Source organism: Mesocricetus auratus, unplaced genomic scaffold, assembly GCF_017639785.1.
Source record: "Mesocricetus auratus isolate SY011 unplaced genomic scaffold, BCM_Maur_2.0 Super-Scaffold_100014, whole genome shotgun sequence".
In the NCBI taxonomy this organism is placed as follows: Eukaryota; Metazoa; Chordata; class Mammalia; order Rodentia; family Cricetidae; genus Mesocricetus; species Mesocricetus auratus.
In genome coordinates, this window is record NW_024429197.1 from 16563159 (window position 1) to 16579829 (window position 16671).

The 16671-nt window shown below is 43.6% G+C and overlaps 1 protein-coding gene across 2 annotated transcripts in view; it reads left to right on the plus strand.

Moving 5' to 3' along the window:
• Window positions 1–6267: 6267 nt before the first annotated feature.
• Window positions 6268–16671, plus strand: part of Ago4 (argonaute RISC component 4) — a 56624-nt gene continuing 46220 nt past the window's right edge. The window contains exons 1-2 of one of the 2 annotated variants that reach the window (XM_040756627.1): window positions 6268–6531; window positions 15943–16108. In XM_040756627.1, coding sequence (XP_040612561.1) covers window positions 6513–6531; window positions 15943–16108 — 185 coding nt within the window. In that variant the 5' untranslated portion in view covers window positions 6268–6512. The remainder of the gene's footprint in view (window positions 6532–15942; window positions 16109–16671) is intronic. The other variant, XM_040756628.1, reaches the window with a different exon arrangement.

Genomic DNA, 16671 nt, shown 5'->3' on the forward strand with positions numbered 1-16671 from the left:
TCAGCACAGAGGAGACTTATTTGCCTGGGATGGACAAAGGACTGGGAATAAGAGACAAAGGCAGAAGATAGAGGACTAGGGAGAAGGGGAAATGAACGAGAGGTGGAAGGGGTATTTGTCCCTAGGAAGGACAAATGACTGCCTCTGGATAGAGAGGAGACAGATGTGACCCATATATGAATGGTATTTTATAAAGGTAAATGGGAAATACCCTCCTCCCCGTGTTAAATTGAGGTGTTTAATTTTGATTGACAGGTTAATTAGGTAGGCCAAAGGGGGCTTTTGATTGCTGGACTTCAATACCTTGATAACTGGACCTTGGTAGTCAGCCTCAGGAGGAGCAAGTGGCCAAATAAGGGAATGGACTTTGGTGACTAGCTTTAGAAATGTAACCTACTGGATTTTAGCAAGGCATGCCGGAAGCATGTTTGCCATGCTTGGGCTGACTTGAGTCCTTTGGGTCCCTTCACACCCAAAATGAACCAGAGATCACCACCTAAGAGGAAGCTAGAGTAAACAATCAGGACAGGAAGTGAATAAAACTTTTGAACTATTGTAAAGATCCTTGTAAACAAAAGAAAGTATTACATTTCATAAAACAAGTGTATGAAACTGTAAAAGAGCACATGAAAGTTATTGATATGGACTAGGGGGTTGGCTCAGTCAGAAGAGTGCATTCCTGGTATGCATATGGACCTAGAATCAATCCCCAGAACCCATGTAAGATGCTGGGCACAGTGATGAATTTATAATTCCAGAGTTGAGGAGGTGGAGATGGAAGGATCCCTGACCAGCCCATCTAGCTGAACTGAGAGCTTGAGGTCAATGACTCTGTTTCAAAATTATAGATAGATAGATAGATAGATAGATAGATAGATAAATGTAAATTGTTAAAGAAATCCTATCTAACTTGAGACTTCTTTAGGAAAGAGTGAGGTTGCCGTGGACTAGGAGCAGGTGGTGCAGCATTCCATTGAGATGACTCTTGGAGAGCTGGTTTAGTGTTCAGTGCTTGTCCAAGTCTGGTTTCCTGTTGCTTAGATAAACATTGTGACCAAGAGTTACTAGGGGCGGGGATGATAGATGAGCGTACTTGGCTCCTACATCCTGATCACAGTTGATCACTGAGAAAATCAGTACAGGTACAGAGGCAGGAACCATAAGAGGAAAGCTGCTTACTGGCTTGGTCTCCATGGCTTTGTCATACGGTCCAGGATCACCTGCCCATAGGTGGCACTGCCCACAGTGGCTAGGCCCTTCCACATCAATCAATAACTAAGAAAACACCCATGACATGCCCACAGGCCGATCTGTTAGGGGCATTTTCTTAATTGAGGCTCCCTCTTCCCAGGCAACTCGAGTTTGCATCCAATTGACAAAAACTAGCCAGTACAGTGTGGTTCCCTGTCCATTGGAATGGATCCACTTTCATTTCTACTTAAGTTTCTTATGTATTTGTTTGAAAGCAGGACATGGTGGTTCATGTCTACAATCCTATCACTCTGGAGGCTGAAGCCAGGCCAGCCTGGGCAATAGAGAGAGACTTTGTCTCGAAAAACAAACTAAATTAACTTGTTTGAGCTGAGAGGTCCCCCAGCTAAAGAACAGCAAGAGTCCTCCCTTCTGCAGTTTACCAACTGCAAAGAAGTTCCCTCAGGATGTGTAAGCAGTGGGCTTTCAGAGATGCTTGCAGAAGGGATGTTATGGAGTCAGTACCAACAGATCAGAGGCAGACACAAGGGTGGAGAGTCCTCCACTCGTGAGAATCCCTTTGGCGTAGCCTCTGGGATGGCACTGACAAGGTTAAATAGTTCAGTTTCTTTCATTAGCCTTAACTGAGCACTGTACCTAGCTCTCTCCTCCAGATGGGTGAGCCAAGTACCTCTGAGTGGCCCAGGTACAGAATGTGTAAACATGTTTAGTCCCTGAGGGCTCTGTTCTCCTCTCTTACAGTGAGCTGAGATCTTGAGAGTGTTATCTCAAGGGACAATCCCAGCAGCTCAACAGAGAGCCTGCATTATGGGTTTTGGCTGAGGAAGGATGAGGAACAGGAAGTAACAATTATTTGGCACATGCTCACTCAATTCTAGACATACAAGAGCACACACTGGGTTTAGAGGATTCAGCTTGCTCTGTGGTGATATATTACTTATGATTTATTAAAGCTTGCCTGAGGATTCAGAAAGCAAAACCGGCCTCAAGCTATAGAGATCAGGAGGTGATGGTACACACCTTAAGACCCAGAATTCAGGAGAAAGGCAGATGGATCTCTGAGTCCAAGACCATACTGGGCTACCAGAGAGAGCATCACAGCTCACACCTTTAATCCCAGGATTTGAAAGGTATAAAAGGTAGAAGCATTCAATCTCAGGATTACTCCTAGCTACATTGAGGAGAGTATTGCAGTCTGAGTGAATCTGAGGAGTAGTGAAGATGGGAATAGTTTGAGGATGGTCCCTTTGGTCTGTGCATAGGTAGGGGCAAGAGCTAGTGGCTGGCTGCTTTGCTTTTCTTATCTTCAGCTTGAAGCTTGAGCCCCAATATCTGTCTCTGGGTCTTTTATTTATTATGCTACATTGTTCTTTGAGATAGCCTTGCACAGGTGAGGGGACATGCCCAAGGTACTTAAAGTTAGTAAGTTATAGAATGGGAACTAGAGGCCAGACCCATCTGATTTTTTTAAAAAATCTGTACCCAGAGAATCTGGCACTTTGCTCAGAGAGTTTCATCGAGATTCTGACTCCAACACTATGCCATTTCTAGCTCCCACCCTTTATACATTCTCTCTTTCACTCATTCCTTCATCCCATAAGCTCCACTCCTAAAGGCATTTGGTACCTGGAAGGTTAAGAAACAGAGACACAGATCTGAATACCTGAATAAAGTCTAAGGCTGCCCTCAAGAATTTATAGAGCAGTGGGGTGCCCGACCTGGAGATGAGTTGATTGCATCATCAAAGGAGGCCCTAGAGTGGTGATCAGGGGACAGGAGAACTTAATAGGAAAAAAAATTCAAGTGTTGGCAATAGAGGCACATTCTTTACTCATTCCCTTCCTGAAAGTGTGTGAGGTATGGGGTGGGGGTGGGGGTGAGCAGTCACTGGCAGAGAGATCTGAAGGGGAAGTGATATTGAGGCATGGTTTCTCAGCTACAGCAGGAAGCAGAGGGTAGGCTTCCTGAACTGAGGCCCAGGAGTATTTACTGACTACAGAACTTCGGTAGGAAGGTTACTAGGAAGAGGGTAAAGGGTGCCTCAGAGGGAGTGAGTCTGAGGATGGAATGGAGATCATTGAGTAACAGGGTTGGGCTATTTGAGGGGGTGCAATCTGCAGTCCTGACTGGAACTGCACATTTAATGCTCCAGTTTCTGAGTTAATGATAACACTTTTTTTTGTTTGTTTGTTTTTTTCGAGACAGGGTTTCTCTGTGGCTTTGGAGGCTGTCCTGGAACTCACTTGGTAGTCCAGGCTGGTCTCGAACTTACAGAGATCCGCCTGCCTCTGCCTCCCGAGTGCTGGGATTAAAGGCGTGCGCCACCAACGCCTGACAATAACACTATTTTTTAATTGCAGAGAACAAGCTATAGTCAGAGTGCCTAGAGAATGGGAGATTTTGTTAGGAGGTAGGGCTGGGAAAGTCGGCCTCAAACCAGGCCAGCATTGTTTAAATAGTTTTGTTTTGAAACAGGGTCTCATGTAGCTGAGACTAGCCTTTTACTCACTGTGCAGGTGAGGATGAATTTGAATTTCTAATCCTCCTGCCTCCACCTCCTAAGTGCTAGGATTTCAGGCATATTCCACCATGCAGTGCTGGGGATTGAACCCAGGGCTTCTTCCTGCATGCTAGACAAGGACTCTCCAACTAAGCTTCAACCCCAGCTCCACCAAGAGTGCTTAAATTGTATGAGGAAATGTGTGAGGTGGGGGAGGTCAGCTGTCAGGTTTGCTAGAGATGATTCAAGCTTTAAGAGTGCATATTAGCTGGGTGGCTAATATTAGCTCAGGGGACAGAAAAGATGGATCTCCGAGTTTGAGACCAGCCTGATCCACAGAGTGATTTCCAGGATAACCAAAGTTACACAGAGAAACCCTGTCTTGAAAAAGAAAAAAAAAAAGGATACTATTCTTTTGGAGGACCAAGGTTCAGTTCCCAGCACTGGTGTTTATCAATTAACTCTCGTGTAGTTGGAATTTTTTTGGGAGACTTATTATTAATTATGAATACTCGTCCTTAGTGTAGGCTTGTCCCACTAGCTCTTTTAACCTGTTTCTATTCATCTATGTTTTGCCTCCAGGGCTTTTTACCTATCTTTCCTATGTCCTACTACTTTCCTGCTTCTCCAGTGTCTAGCTGACCCTTGTTGTTTCCCTGGCATCTCTTTTTCTTTCTTTCCCTTTTCAAACCTAAACTTCTCCTCCTACTTACTCTCTCTCCCTGGAAGTCCCACTTATACCTCCTCCCTCCCTATTGGCTGATAAGCTTTTTATTAGACCAGCCAGGTACCTTAGGCAGGCAAAGTAAACCAACAATGCATTTTACATAGTTAAACAGATGCAATACATTGTTGCATAGTTAACTAAATATGCCACAACACTCTAGCTCAACAGAACCAGGGGCACTTTTCTGGTCTCTGTATGCCCTACAGTCACATATACAAACCCACACTCAAACACATACACATAATTAAAAACAAAAGTCTTTTTTTAAAAACAATAAAACTTGAGCCAGGTGTTGGTGGCTCACGCCTTAATCCCAGCATTTGGAAGGCAGAGGCAGGCGGATCTCTGTGAGTTCGAGGCCAGCCTGGTCTACAGGGTGAGTTCCAGGACAGCCTCCAAAACAATAACAGAGAAACCCTGTCTCTAAAAACCAAAAAATTAAAATAAAACTTGAGCTTCATGATAGCATGCTGAAAAATGCCTGTAACATCAGCACTTGAGAATTGGAGGCAGAAGGATCAGTAGTTTGAAGTCATCCTCTGTGACACAGCAAGTTCTAGGTCAGCCTATATTTAAAACATTTACTTATCTATCTATCTATCTATCTATCTATCTATCTATCTATCTATATGGGGGTGTATCCATGACGCTCATGTGGAAGTCAAAAGACAACTTTCAAAAGTCAGTTATCTCCTTCCACAATGCCGGCCTTGGGAATCCAACTCAGATTGTCAGGTTCTAAAGTGCCTTTACCCACTGAGTCATCTTCCTCATAAGAAGAGGTTAGGGGTTGTAGAGATAGCTTAGTGGTTCAGGGTGCTTGTTACTCTTGCAGATCCCCCAGGTTCGATTCCTATATCTGTAACTCCAATTCCAGGGGATCCGATGTGACCTTCTAGTTTCCCAAGGCACAAACACACGCAGGCAAAACACATATACACATAAAATAAAAATAAATCTAAAAATAAATGATAAAAAGGGAAGGTCGTGTGATAACACAGGAAGACAAACATCTACAACCAAAGGAGAAAAATCTCAGAAGAAACCCCCCACACCCGGTGCCTTGATCCTATCAGAATTTCAGTCTCCAGAACTGAGAGAAAATGCAATTCCATTGTATTACGCTACAGTCTGTGGTATTCGGTGGCGGTTCTAGCAAACTAGATCAAGGATGTTGTGCCTTTCACACTAGTCGACCTCCGTTGCCCTATTCAATGACTAGACACCCTATGGTCCCGTCTCAACTGGAAGCCCTGACTGGAAAGTTTCAGGACACTGGGGCTACCTGCTGGGGTACAGGCTGCCTAGGAGTGGGCTGCTGAGAAGACTTGGTGACAGGCTGACCAGTCCTGGGACTCAGAACAGAACTGCTTTCCCTGCACAGGTGCCTGGACGTGTATGTGGTGTTGGGTGAAGGAATGAATGAAGGGCGGCTATGCCTGAGGTATCCAGGGGTGAGAGCGAAGAGGCCATCTGTGGTGGAGCGCAGGGAGGTGCCTGAGGTGAGACTCAGGACGAAGAAGAGGAATGTTGCCTGAGGGTCAGCAAGAACTAGCATCCAGTGGCTCTGAGGAACGTCGCAGCCTGAGGAGGATCCGCCGCGCGGCGGGCGGGCGGGCGCGCGCCCGAGGCGTCTTCTGGGCTCGGCTCTCAGGGCGCGCGCCCGTCCCCGCCGCACCCCGCCCCCTGCCCCCGGCCGGCAATCTGGACCCCGTGCGTTGCGGGGCCGCGCACGCCCCCTTCTCCTGCCGGCCGGGACCCCGGGTGCGCGCGCCCGGCGCCCCCTCCCCGCCCGCCCGGCGGGCGCGCGCCGCCTCCCGCTCCCGCTGCAGCTGGCGGCGGCGGCGGCGGGGATTGTTTTTGTTGTCGCTGAGGCCGGAAGAGCCGTGAGAGAGCCGGGTCCCTGTGTCCCCGCCGGGTGCCGCCGCCGCCCCCTGCCCAGCGCCCGCGTCTTCGCGGCGCCGCTTCAGCGCCAATATTCCGGAGAGCAAGCGTTACGCGGCGGCGGCGGCGGCGGCGGGGCCCGGAGCGGGAGGCGCCGGGGACCGGAGCGAGGCGACCCCCGTCGCCGCCATGGAGGCGCTGGGACCCGGTGAGGAGCGCGCTCAGGCCGGGGCCGGCCCCGGGGCTCGGGAGGGCGAACGGACCGGCGGAAGGGACTGTCGCTGTCCCGCCGCCGCTCGCGCGGACCCGGATGCGGGTTGCCAGGCCCCGGGAAGGAAGGGGCCCCGTGCCCTCGTCCCAGGGGGGCGGGGACCGCGCCCCAGCTGAAGACTCTGGGTCTCTTCTAGACCCCTCTCGAGGAGGTCTTAGGGAGGGAGGCTCAGGAGGTGACCCGAGTCCCCTGAGGTAGGGCCGACCCGACCCGACCCGACCCGATCTCAGGAGAGCTCTGTCCACGGTCGCCGTGAGGTTAGCTGGGGCCTCAAAAGGGACCGTGTGTCTGGTGCACGCGGGGGCCTGGCCCAAACCTGGGAGGCCTCCTACCTTCTATCAAGGGTGTTCTTGGTGTGGGGCCGGATCCCCCCCCGGTTTTTTACACTGGCATCTGGTTCCTCGGATGAGGAAGAGAGACCCACTCACCCCCAATCCCTGAAAGCCAAGCCAAAGGGGGAAATGCCCATTATTTTTCCAAGGCCCTGAAGTTTGGTATCTGTCAGTTTGTCAGTGTTGTGGACTAGACCTTGAACGACGACAGGGGAATTGCCAGCCAGGACTCCCCAACACAGACATCAGTGTCCTGCATTCTCTTTTCATTGGGTTATGAGTGTTTTTGAGGATCAAAGGAGAAAGAGGTTTTAAAGCTGTGACTCGTTGCTGGTATGGATGGCCCCTGGTTATCTTCCTTTCTGCCCCAACCCAAGGAAGCATTCCAGACTAGTATGAATGCTATGCAATTGGAGCCTGGTGCGCCTGTCTCAAGCTCCAACAGGTTGCTACTGACTTGGCTAAGTAGGGCAAGGTTTAGGGGCAGTGATGGCATTAATTTTCATATTCAAACTTTGTCCGTATAGTGGGACTTCGTTGTATGCTTTTTAAGGGCATAGAAAATTAGTTTTTTTAATTTGAATTTGGAAACTCTGCAGGCTTGTCTACTTCGAATGTGTTTACAAAACTGAGTAAACTCTATTTTCAGTTGCCGGGTTTTTTTGTTTGTTTTTGTTTGTTTGTTTTTTTGAGACAGGGTTTCTCTGTGGCTTTGGAGGCTGTCCTGGAACTCGCTTGGTAGACCAGGCTGGTCTCAAACTCACAGAGATCCATCTGTCTCTGCCTCCCTAGTGCTGGGATTAAAGTCGTGAGCCACCAATGCCTGGCTTTCAGTTGCTGTTTAAAGTTTAAAAAAATTAAAGGTCTGCATATTCAAATTTCATAGGCCTTTTGAAAATGAATTGATTACCTGGGCATGGTGGCATATAGTCCTAACTGTTGGGAGGTGGAGCAGGAAAATCAGGAGTTCAAGGCTAGCCTCAGTTACACAGTAAGTTTGAGGTTAGCCTTAGCTACTTGAGACCCTGACTATAAACAAACAGATTTGAGCCTGCTGTGGTGTTGCATACTCTTATGTCGGCATTTGGGAGGCTGAGGAAAAGAAGAGCAAGAGTTGGAAGGCAGCTTGGATTGGAAAGAAAATGTGGCATTGGTTAGTTATATTATTATATCTGATAAACCTCAACATGTTATCCTTAGTTACTTCAAATCTGTTCCTCTAGATAAAAGCATGCTCATGACTTTAGGACTATATAAAAATTCCATTCAAATCTAATACAGTAATTTCATACTTGTATTGTCCCCACTGCCCCACAACTTAATTCCATTGAATTTCAATTTCTTCTTCTATAAAACAAAGCTAATGTGTTCTGTAAGACTGATGTGAGAATGAAAGGAGACGTTTGTGGGAAGTCTCCTTGTTAAGACTAGTACAGATGTTCAACAAATGTTTCTCTCTTCCTTCCCATGAGTAACTTATAATAGAAGCAACTGTTGCAGTTATTAGCTGACATAGAGACTATGTAACTATGTGTACAAGCTCAGTGTCATGAAAAGAATCAACATGGTGGATGTAAGGAACTGCCCAGGAAACCAGCTACCCACCCTCTTTGGTTTGATTTTAGTTTTTGCAGGTCCAAGGACTTGGCAGTTTTCTTAGAACTGCTCAGTTTGTAGAGAACAAATGTTCATTAATCCTACGTAAAAGACATCAATGATTAAGTAAAAATTTTAAATAGCTCTTTTTTGCTGAGTAAATTTTCCTGTCTTCTGTATAGCAGACTCTTGTTTTGGTGCCTGACTACCTTGGAAACCTAGTTAATAACGAGTAATAACAATTGCTTGTTGAACATGGACTCAGAAGAGAAGGAGCCAATAGGCATTGTGGGATGCTGCTTCCAGGATGTTCTAGAACTTAATAAGTACTTTTACTTACATTAGAGCATGCCTGGGTCTAGTGTGTTGAATCTGTTTTTTTTGTTTTGTTTTTAAGGGGGCGTTTCGAGACAGGGTTAATCTGTATAACAGCTCTGGCTGTTCTAGAACTCACTCTGTAGACCAGGCTGGCCTGGAATTCACAGAGATCCCCCCTGCCTCTGTCTCCCAAGTGCTGGGATTAAAGGTGTGCACCCCCACCCCCACCCCCACCACCCCCACCACCACCACCACCACCACCACCACCACCCAGCTGTGTGTTTTGATCTTCTACACTTGAACAATCCCTGGAGGCCTCTTAGTCCTGCTTACCTGTCTGTCACTACCCAGATTCATCTTCTGTCAGTAACTTAGAAAATTAAATGACCTTTATCATTCATTTTTGTTATAGTGATTATAGCCTTAATTTTTTGCATATTTTTGTATTTGCTTGCTTGTTTTCTTTTTTATTTGCTTGTTTTTGCTGTGCTTGGGATGGAACCCAGGGCCCTGTGAATGATAGACAACTACCCTACCACTGAACTTCAGTCCCCCAGCCCTTTGAAGTGCTTTATAACTTGTAAAATACTTTTGTTTGGGCTGGGTTAAGGGTACCGGGTACTCTTCCAGAGGACCAGGGTTCTATTCCCAGCACACACATGGTGGCTTGAAAGTGTAACTCCGGTTCCAGGATACCCGACACCCTCTTCTAGCCACTGTGGGCAGTGCAGGTCTGTGGTACAAAGACATACATGCAGGAAAAACACTCACACATAAAAATAAATAATTTTTTTAAAAGAAAATACTTTAGTAATTATGAGTTCATTTGAGCCAGACCAGGTGGCTTATAATTGTAATCCCAGCACTTGGAAGGCTGAAGTAGGGGGATTGCTGTGATTCCAAAACCTAGGCTACTAAGACCCTATAAAAACAAAAATAACAACAACAACAAAAAACCCTCACAACTCAACCAATCAATCAAACAAACAAATAAAGCCTTATTAGCACAGTTGATCCTTTGGGAAGTAGACTAGATAGGAATCTATCCTCATTTTACAGATGAAAAAAATGAGGTTCAAAGAGGGTGAATGACTTCTTCAAGACTCGGAGCTCCTTGGGGAAATGAGGACTAGAGTGTGGGGTGTGTCATTCCTACTTTAATACCTCTTTTTTTAAGGATGGTCTCATCCATACCGAGTTAAATCATGAATGTTTTGTTTTCATAAAATATAATTTTTTGGACTGTCAAAAAGTTGCAGGAATGACACCAATATAATACCAGAATATCTGGGCATTAACTATAACCTTTATGCAGGTGTCATTATAATAGCTAACACTTATTGGATACATAACTGTTACAAAACACTTTGTTAAGCCTTTTGCAGACATCATCATCTGGAATCTTCACTATAGTATCGGGAGACAGATGGTATTGCCATGAACCCGTGTTGTATAGAAGAGGAAGCTGAGATAGAGAGAGAGAGAGGTTAAGCAATATAGTTAGGAAGTGGTAAAACCAGAAACAAACCCAAACCCAGGTATTTTGGTTCCTGATGCTTAGCCACTATGCTTTATTGTTTTACTAAATAGTTTACCCAACTATTATTATATTACCCAATTATATTTAAAGTATAATTTCTGAGTGAATCTAAGCTTATTAAAAGAAGTAGTCACTCATGTAGTGATATGTATGATTTATAAAAGTTTGACTGAGGACTCAGAAAAACAAAGTCAGCTTCAAGCTATAGAGATCAGGCAGTGGCAATACACACATTTAATCCTAGCAGCCAGAAGCTAGGAGGTAGTGGTGCACACCTTTAATCCTAGGACTCGGGAATAAGAGGTAGACAGATCTCTATAAATCCAAGGCTACCCAGATCTACACAACACTGAGTCGGTCTAAAAGAGAATTATAGCTCACACCTTTAATCCTAACATTAGGGAAGTACATAAGACAGAAGCCAGTTCCCAATATGAGACACTCACTCTCCAGTCATATTGAGGAGAGGCAGCAGATTGAGACTTGGTGAAGAGCTCTTGTGTGGATCAGCCCTTTCAGCCTGAGCTAACTCGTGTCTGGCTGCTTTGCTTCCCTGATCTTTAGGTTGAACCCCAATATCAGTCTCGGTTTTTTTTTTATTATTCATGTTACACACTTACCTAACCTTTCTCTTGTCAAAACAAAAAACAAACAGAAAAAAAAAAACAAGTGACATGGGCCAAAGAGATAGCTCAGTGGTGAAGAGCACTGACTACTCTTCCAGAGGATCTGGGTTCAATATCCAGCACCCACATACCCACATGAGAGCTAACAATAGTCTCTAACCCTATTTCCAAGGAGATCTGATGCCCTGTGCTGGAAAAACATTCATATATATATATATATATATATGATAAAAATCTCAAAAAAAGAAAAGGGGGCATAAAATATTTTATTCTTTTTTTTTTTTTTTTGATACTAAGAATCAGGCCAGGGCTCATCTTCTACTACCTGTAGGGACATCCTGAACCAATGAACTTAATCCCTGTCTTTGACTGAATCTCTTTTACTTCAGTCTCTCTGCCTATCCCTTTACCATTAAGTACTTTAGAGAAATACAGATAACCAAAATCCTGTGAAATCTGGAGAAGAAATGGGAGGCCTTGATCCAGTCATTATTAAAAATCAGATTCGGCCGGGCGTTGGTGGCGCATGCCTTTAATCCCAGCACTTGGGAGGCAGAGGCAGGTGGATCTCTGTGAGTTCGAGACCAGCCTGGTCTACAGAGTGAGTTCCAGGACAGCCTCCAAAGCCACAGAGAAACCCTGTCTCAAAAACAAAACAAAACAAAACAAAAATCAGATTCATAGGCAACATATTTGATCAAAGTTTCTGCTTCCAAATTTATCTTATAAAAACAGATTCCTTCTAATTTTATGCTGATTGTATAAGTGTATTTTTTGCAAGGCTGATTTGTCTATATGATTTAATTTGGTTGATTGGTAATTGCCTTATCACACCCAGAATAGACCTATGTGCATCACAATAATACTTGTCATATGTTATGTGCTTTTGCTTTATTGAAAAATAGTTGTCACATTTTGCATATTGAAGTTTAGGTTTCTGTTTTGCTTTTACCTGGAACTAATGATGCTCTTCCATGCTTACTGAATTCATACAGCTTGCTAGGTGATGAGTTAGGTGTTGTGGGAACAGGAATTCTAGTTCTTTTAAGAATTTATGAGTCTACTATAGAAGACAGGACAATTTAACAACTTACTCCTTTTTAAAATTGTGTGTGTGTGTGTGTGTGTGTGCACGCGTGCGCATGTGCTAGCACACACATGAATTAGGTCATCACACTTTTCACCATGTGGTCTTAGGGATCAACTCAAGTCGGGCAGTGCCTTTACCTCCTGTGCCATGTTGCTAGTCCACAAGTGATTTCTTATACTTGAGCTAAGTCCTACCCTGCACACAAGGTCTTGTGTATATAGGGGATGGATATTTCTCAGAAAATTGCATCTTGAAGTTTTGAATTTAAGAGAATGAACAATTAATTGAATAATATGAAGAGATTTTCAGTACTTTATTATATTAGTATATGATGATTTGTCAATACAAATTTCATGAAGATATTTGCTTAAGTGACGTTAGAACAGAGCAGACAAGTATTTCAAAGCTTTTCCTTTTAAGTGAATTGTCTGTTTTCAATGAAATGTCACTTCAGTAAGAGAACTTGTAACTTTCCATTGTAACCACAACCTACTTTGCTCAGTGCCTATTCATAATAGAAAAGATGCTTATTTCTTAGGCCAGTGTCCACTTGATATTCTCATTAGAGGGAGATTGGTTAGATAAGTGTCTGCTGCCAATGTCTACAAAATCCTTTCCCGATGAAGGTTAATAGATGTTCTGTTTTGAGAGGGGGACTAGGACTCAAGAGGGAGAAGGAAGAAAGAAGAAAGGGAGAGAGGAAGGGGAAAGGAGACAGAGTTGTGGCAAAATGAGTTGAGTAAATGATGACTTATTTTGTTTATTCATTCCATAACTTTATAGAGAATTAAGTATGGTAATATATTTTGTGGGGCTGGCGAGATGGTTTAGTGGGCAGTGCAGCTTGAGCCCCTGAGTTTGGGTTCCCAGCACCTATGTGAAAAGCACATGGCAGAGGCTGAAGGAGCAGTACTGTTGGCTATCCAGTAAGTAAGATGGGGGAGCTAGAGAGATGGCTCTGTGGTTAAGAGAACTTGTTGCCATTGTAGAGGACCCAGCTTGGTTTCCAGCACACACATGGTAGCTCACAACTATCTGTAACTCTAGTTCCAAAGGGTCTGATGGCCATTTCTGATGTCCATAGGCATCGGGCAGGCATGTGGTATACATACACACATGCAGGCAAAATACTCATACACATAAAAATTTTTTAAAAAGCCATATCTTTAAAAAGTAAGGTGGAGATTATAGATGAAAATACCTGATGTTGACCTCTGGTCTCCATGCTTGCTCACATGGGCATGTAACATATAACACATGCACATGTGCACACACACACACACACACACGTGTGTGTGTGCGTATGTGTATATATATGTTTATATAATATATATATATGTATATATATAATTTTTTGAGACAGGGTCTTCTACATAGAATAGACTGTCCTCAAATCTTCAACCTTCCTGCTTCTTCCTGAGTAATGGGAATACAGGCATGCAATCTTGTGAGTCATGACTGGAGAGCTTTTCAACCTGGGTACTATTGGTATTTTGAACTGGATGAGTCCTGTTCATAGATGTTAGTAGCACCCCTGGTTGTGGCAGACTACAGTGTCTCTAATAGCTGCCTAATGTTCAGGTCAAGAACCACTGATTTTGAGGGCTGGGGCTCCAATATTGAGTGCATAATGTTGATTAGGTACAGAACAAATGAATCAGATTCTTTTGTTTTTTGTTTTTGTTTTTGTTTTTTTGAGACAGGGTTTCTCCGTTTAGCCCTGACTGTCCCTGAAACTTTCTCTGTAGACCAGGCTGACCTCAAACTCAGAGATCCTCCTGCCTCTGCCTCCTGAGTGCTGGGATTAAAGGTGTGTGCCACCACTGTCTGGCTATCAATCACGTTCTTGTTTGTTTTCACATTTTAGTGATCTATTTATTATTTTATGCGCATTGGTGTTTTGCCTGCATATATGTCTGTGTGAGGGTGCCCGATTCCTTGGAACTGGAGTTACAGACAGTTGTGAGCTGCCATATAGATGTTGAGACTTGAACACGGGTCCTGTCAAAAAGCAGCCAGTGCCCTTAACTACTGAGCTATCTTTCCAGACCTTGTTTCGGTTTTTAATTTTTATTTTGAGAGGCCACTCTGGAGCCCAGACATGGCTGGTACTCACTCTCTACCCTCGAATTTATGACAGTCCTGCCTTATTCTCTTGAGTGTTAGGATTATAGATGTGTGTCCCACACCTAGCTAGGTTGTCATATTTCCAAGAATATCAGATATAAATTAGAAGGTATATCATAGTTGGTATTGTTTCAGTTTGATCCTTTAAAAAAGTGAATTGATAAATGTAGCTGCTGTTTAATCTCCCGATTGTATGGCATATAACAATACAGGGCTATTTGTAGGGAATTAATGACTGTTCTCCAACTTCAAGGACCCTTAATGGTACTAGAGCTTAGAGATTGTTTCTATTTATTTTATGTGGTGGTAGGGGTTGAACTTGAGCCTTCTACAACTAATCAGTACATCACTGAGTTACATCTCTAGTTTTTGTTTGTTTGTTTTGTTTAAACCCAGTGCTCTACCACTGAGCCACATAATGGTTTCCTGTCTATTTTTGTTTAATTTGTTTATTTCTTGAGACAGAGCCTCACTGTGTAGCTCTGGCTGGCCTAGAACTCACTATGTAGACCAGGCTGTCCTGAAACTCACAGAGATCCTTCTGCCTCTAAGTGCTGCCTCTGGCCTGCTAAGTGCCAGAATTAAAGGTGTGCACCATCTCCTGGTTTTATTTTTTTATTATTGTTATTTTTAAAATTTTATTAATTTTATTTTATTTGTATAAGTGTCTTGCCTCCGTGTATGTCTGTGCACCATGTGCATGCCTGGTGCCCACACTGGCCAGAAGAGGGCATCAGATCACCTTGAATTAGAGTTACAGATGTTTGTGAGCTGCCATGTGAATTCTGGGAATCAAATCTAAGTGCCCTAGAAGAGCAGTCAATGCTCTTAATGGCTATGCTATCTCTCCAGCTCCCTAATTGTTTTTTTAAAAGATTTATTTATTATGTATATAGTGTTCTACCTACCTGTATGCCTGCACACCAGAAGAGGGCACCAGATCTCTTTATAGATGGTTGTGAGCCACCATGTGGTTGCTGGAAATTGAATTCAGGACCTCTATTATGCAAATAGAGTTAGTTCCTTCTTTTGACCATGTTGGTCCTAGGTATCAAAACAAAGTTGTCAAGCTTGGCAGCAGAATCTTTATTTACTGAGCTGTCTCACTGGCACCTATGATTATTTTTTGAGACAGGGCTCTGCCTTTGAGCTCTTAATTTTCTTCCTTTAGCATTTTGGGTGCTAGGATTATAGGTGTGTAGCACCATGTGACCATGCCTGGCCACATGTTATTTTTGAAATGTGTATAAGTTTGTAAACCTCTGTATGAGATGAATAAATCATAACTGTTTAACTTTGATGTCACTTTTATTAAAAATAATAGCAATATGGCTAACTACCTAGAATCTAGATAAGTTTAGTATATTCAATACCTTGACTTAAAGAAAATTATGTGTGTGAGTGTTTTACCTGCAGGTTTGTACCATATGTGTGTTTGGTGCCCATGAAGCCCTGAAGAGGGCATTGTATTCTCTATAACTGCAGTTACAAATTGCTGGGAACTGCCATGTAGGTGCTGGGAACTGAACCCAAATCCTCTGGAAGAGCAGCCAGTGCTCTTAACCTCTGAGCCATCTCTCCAGCCCCAGAGATCCCAGATTTTTGTATCAGAACATGTTCAGTGATGAATAGGATCTCAATAATTGTAACTGCCATTATGATGAAGAGAATATTCTCCTCATTACCAAATAACACAGTATATGTCTTTCAATCTCTTAGGACCTCCAGTCAGCCTTTTCCAGCCACCTCGGCGTCCTGGCCTTGGAACTGTTGGGAAGCCAATTCGACTGTTAGCCAATCATTTTCAGGTTCAGATCCCTAAAATTGATGTGTATCACTATGATGTGGATATTAAACCAGAAAAACGGCCTCGTAGAGTCAACAGGTAAGGATTAGGAAGAGTAGATATCTGTTTATTTAAGTATATAAAATTCACATAATTTATCATGTATCATTGCTTTCTGAAATATGTCAGCAGGTAGGCATTATTTTACCCTAGTAGTAAGTGTATGATGGGATCCTCTGGTTGTTTTGGCAACACTGCTGGATATATCATTGATCTATTAATAAGTACATATTGTTTGATAAAGTGAATATGTCATTGGTCATCATCTATCAAAGGCACCACAAGTTTGTAACACTAGATGGTGTTAGTATATGGGAAGCAGAACTATCGAGAGATTCAGATTTTATCCTTTGTACATGAGAGTGTAATGATGTAAGAATTACCTCATACTCAATATTTGTTTGTTCTTTGTGACAGGGTCTTGATATATAGTCCAGACTAGCATTTGTTTACAGTGTCTTTGAATTCAGATCTTCCAACCTTAGCTCTCTGAGGACAAATGTTTTAAATATCTCTGTGTGTGTGTGTGTGTGTGTGTGTGTGTGTGTGTGTGTGTGTGTGTGTGTGTGTGTTTATCCAGGAAGACCAGAAAAAGGTGTCAG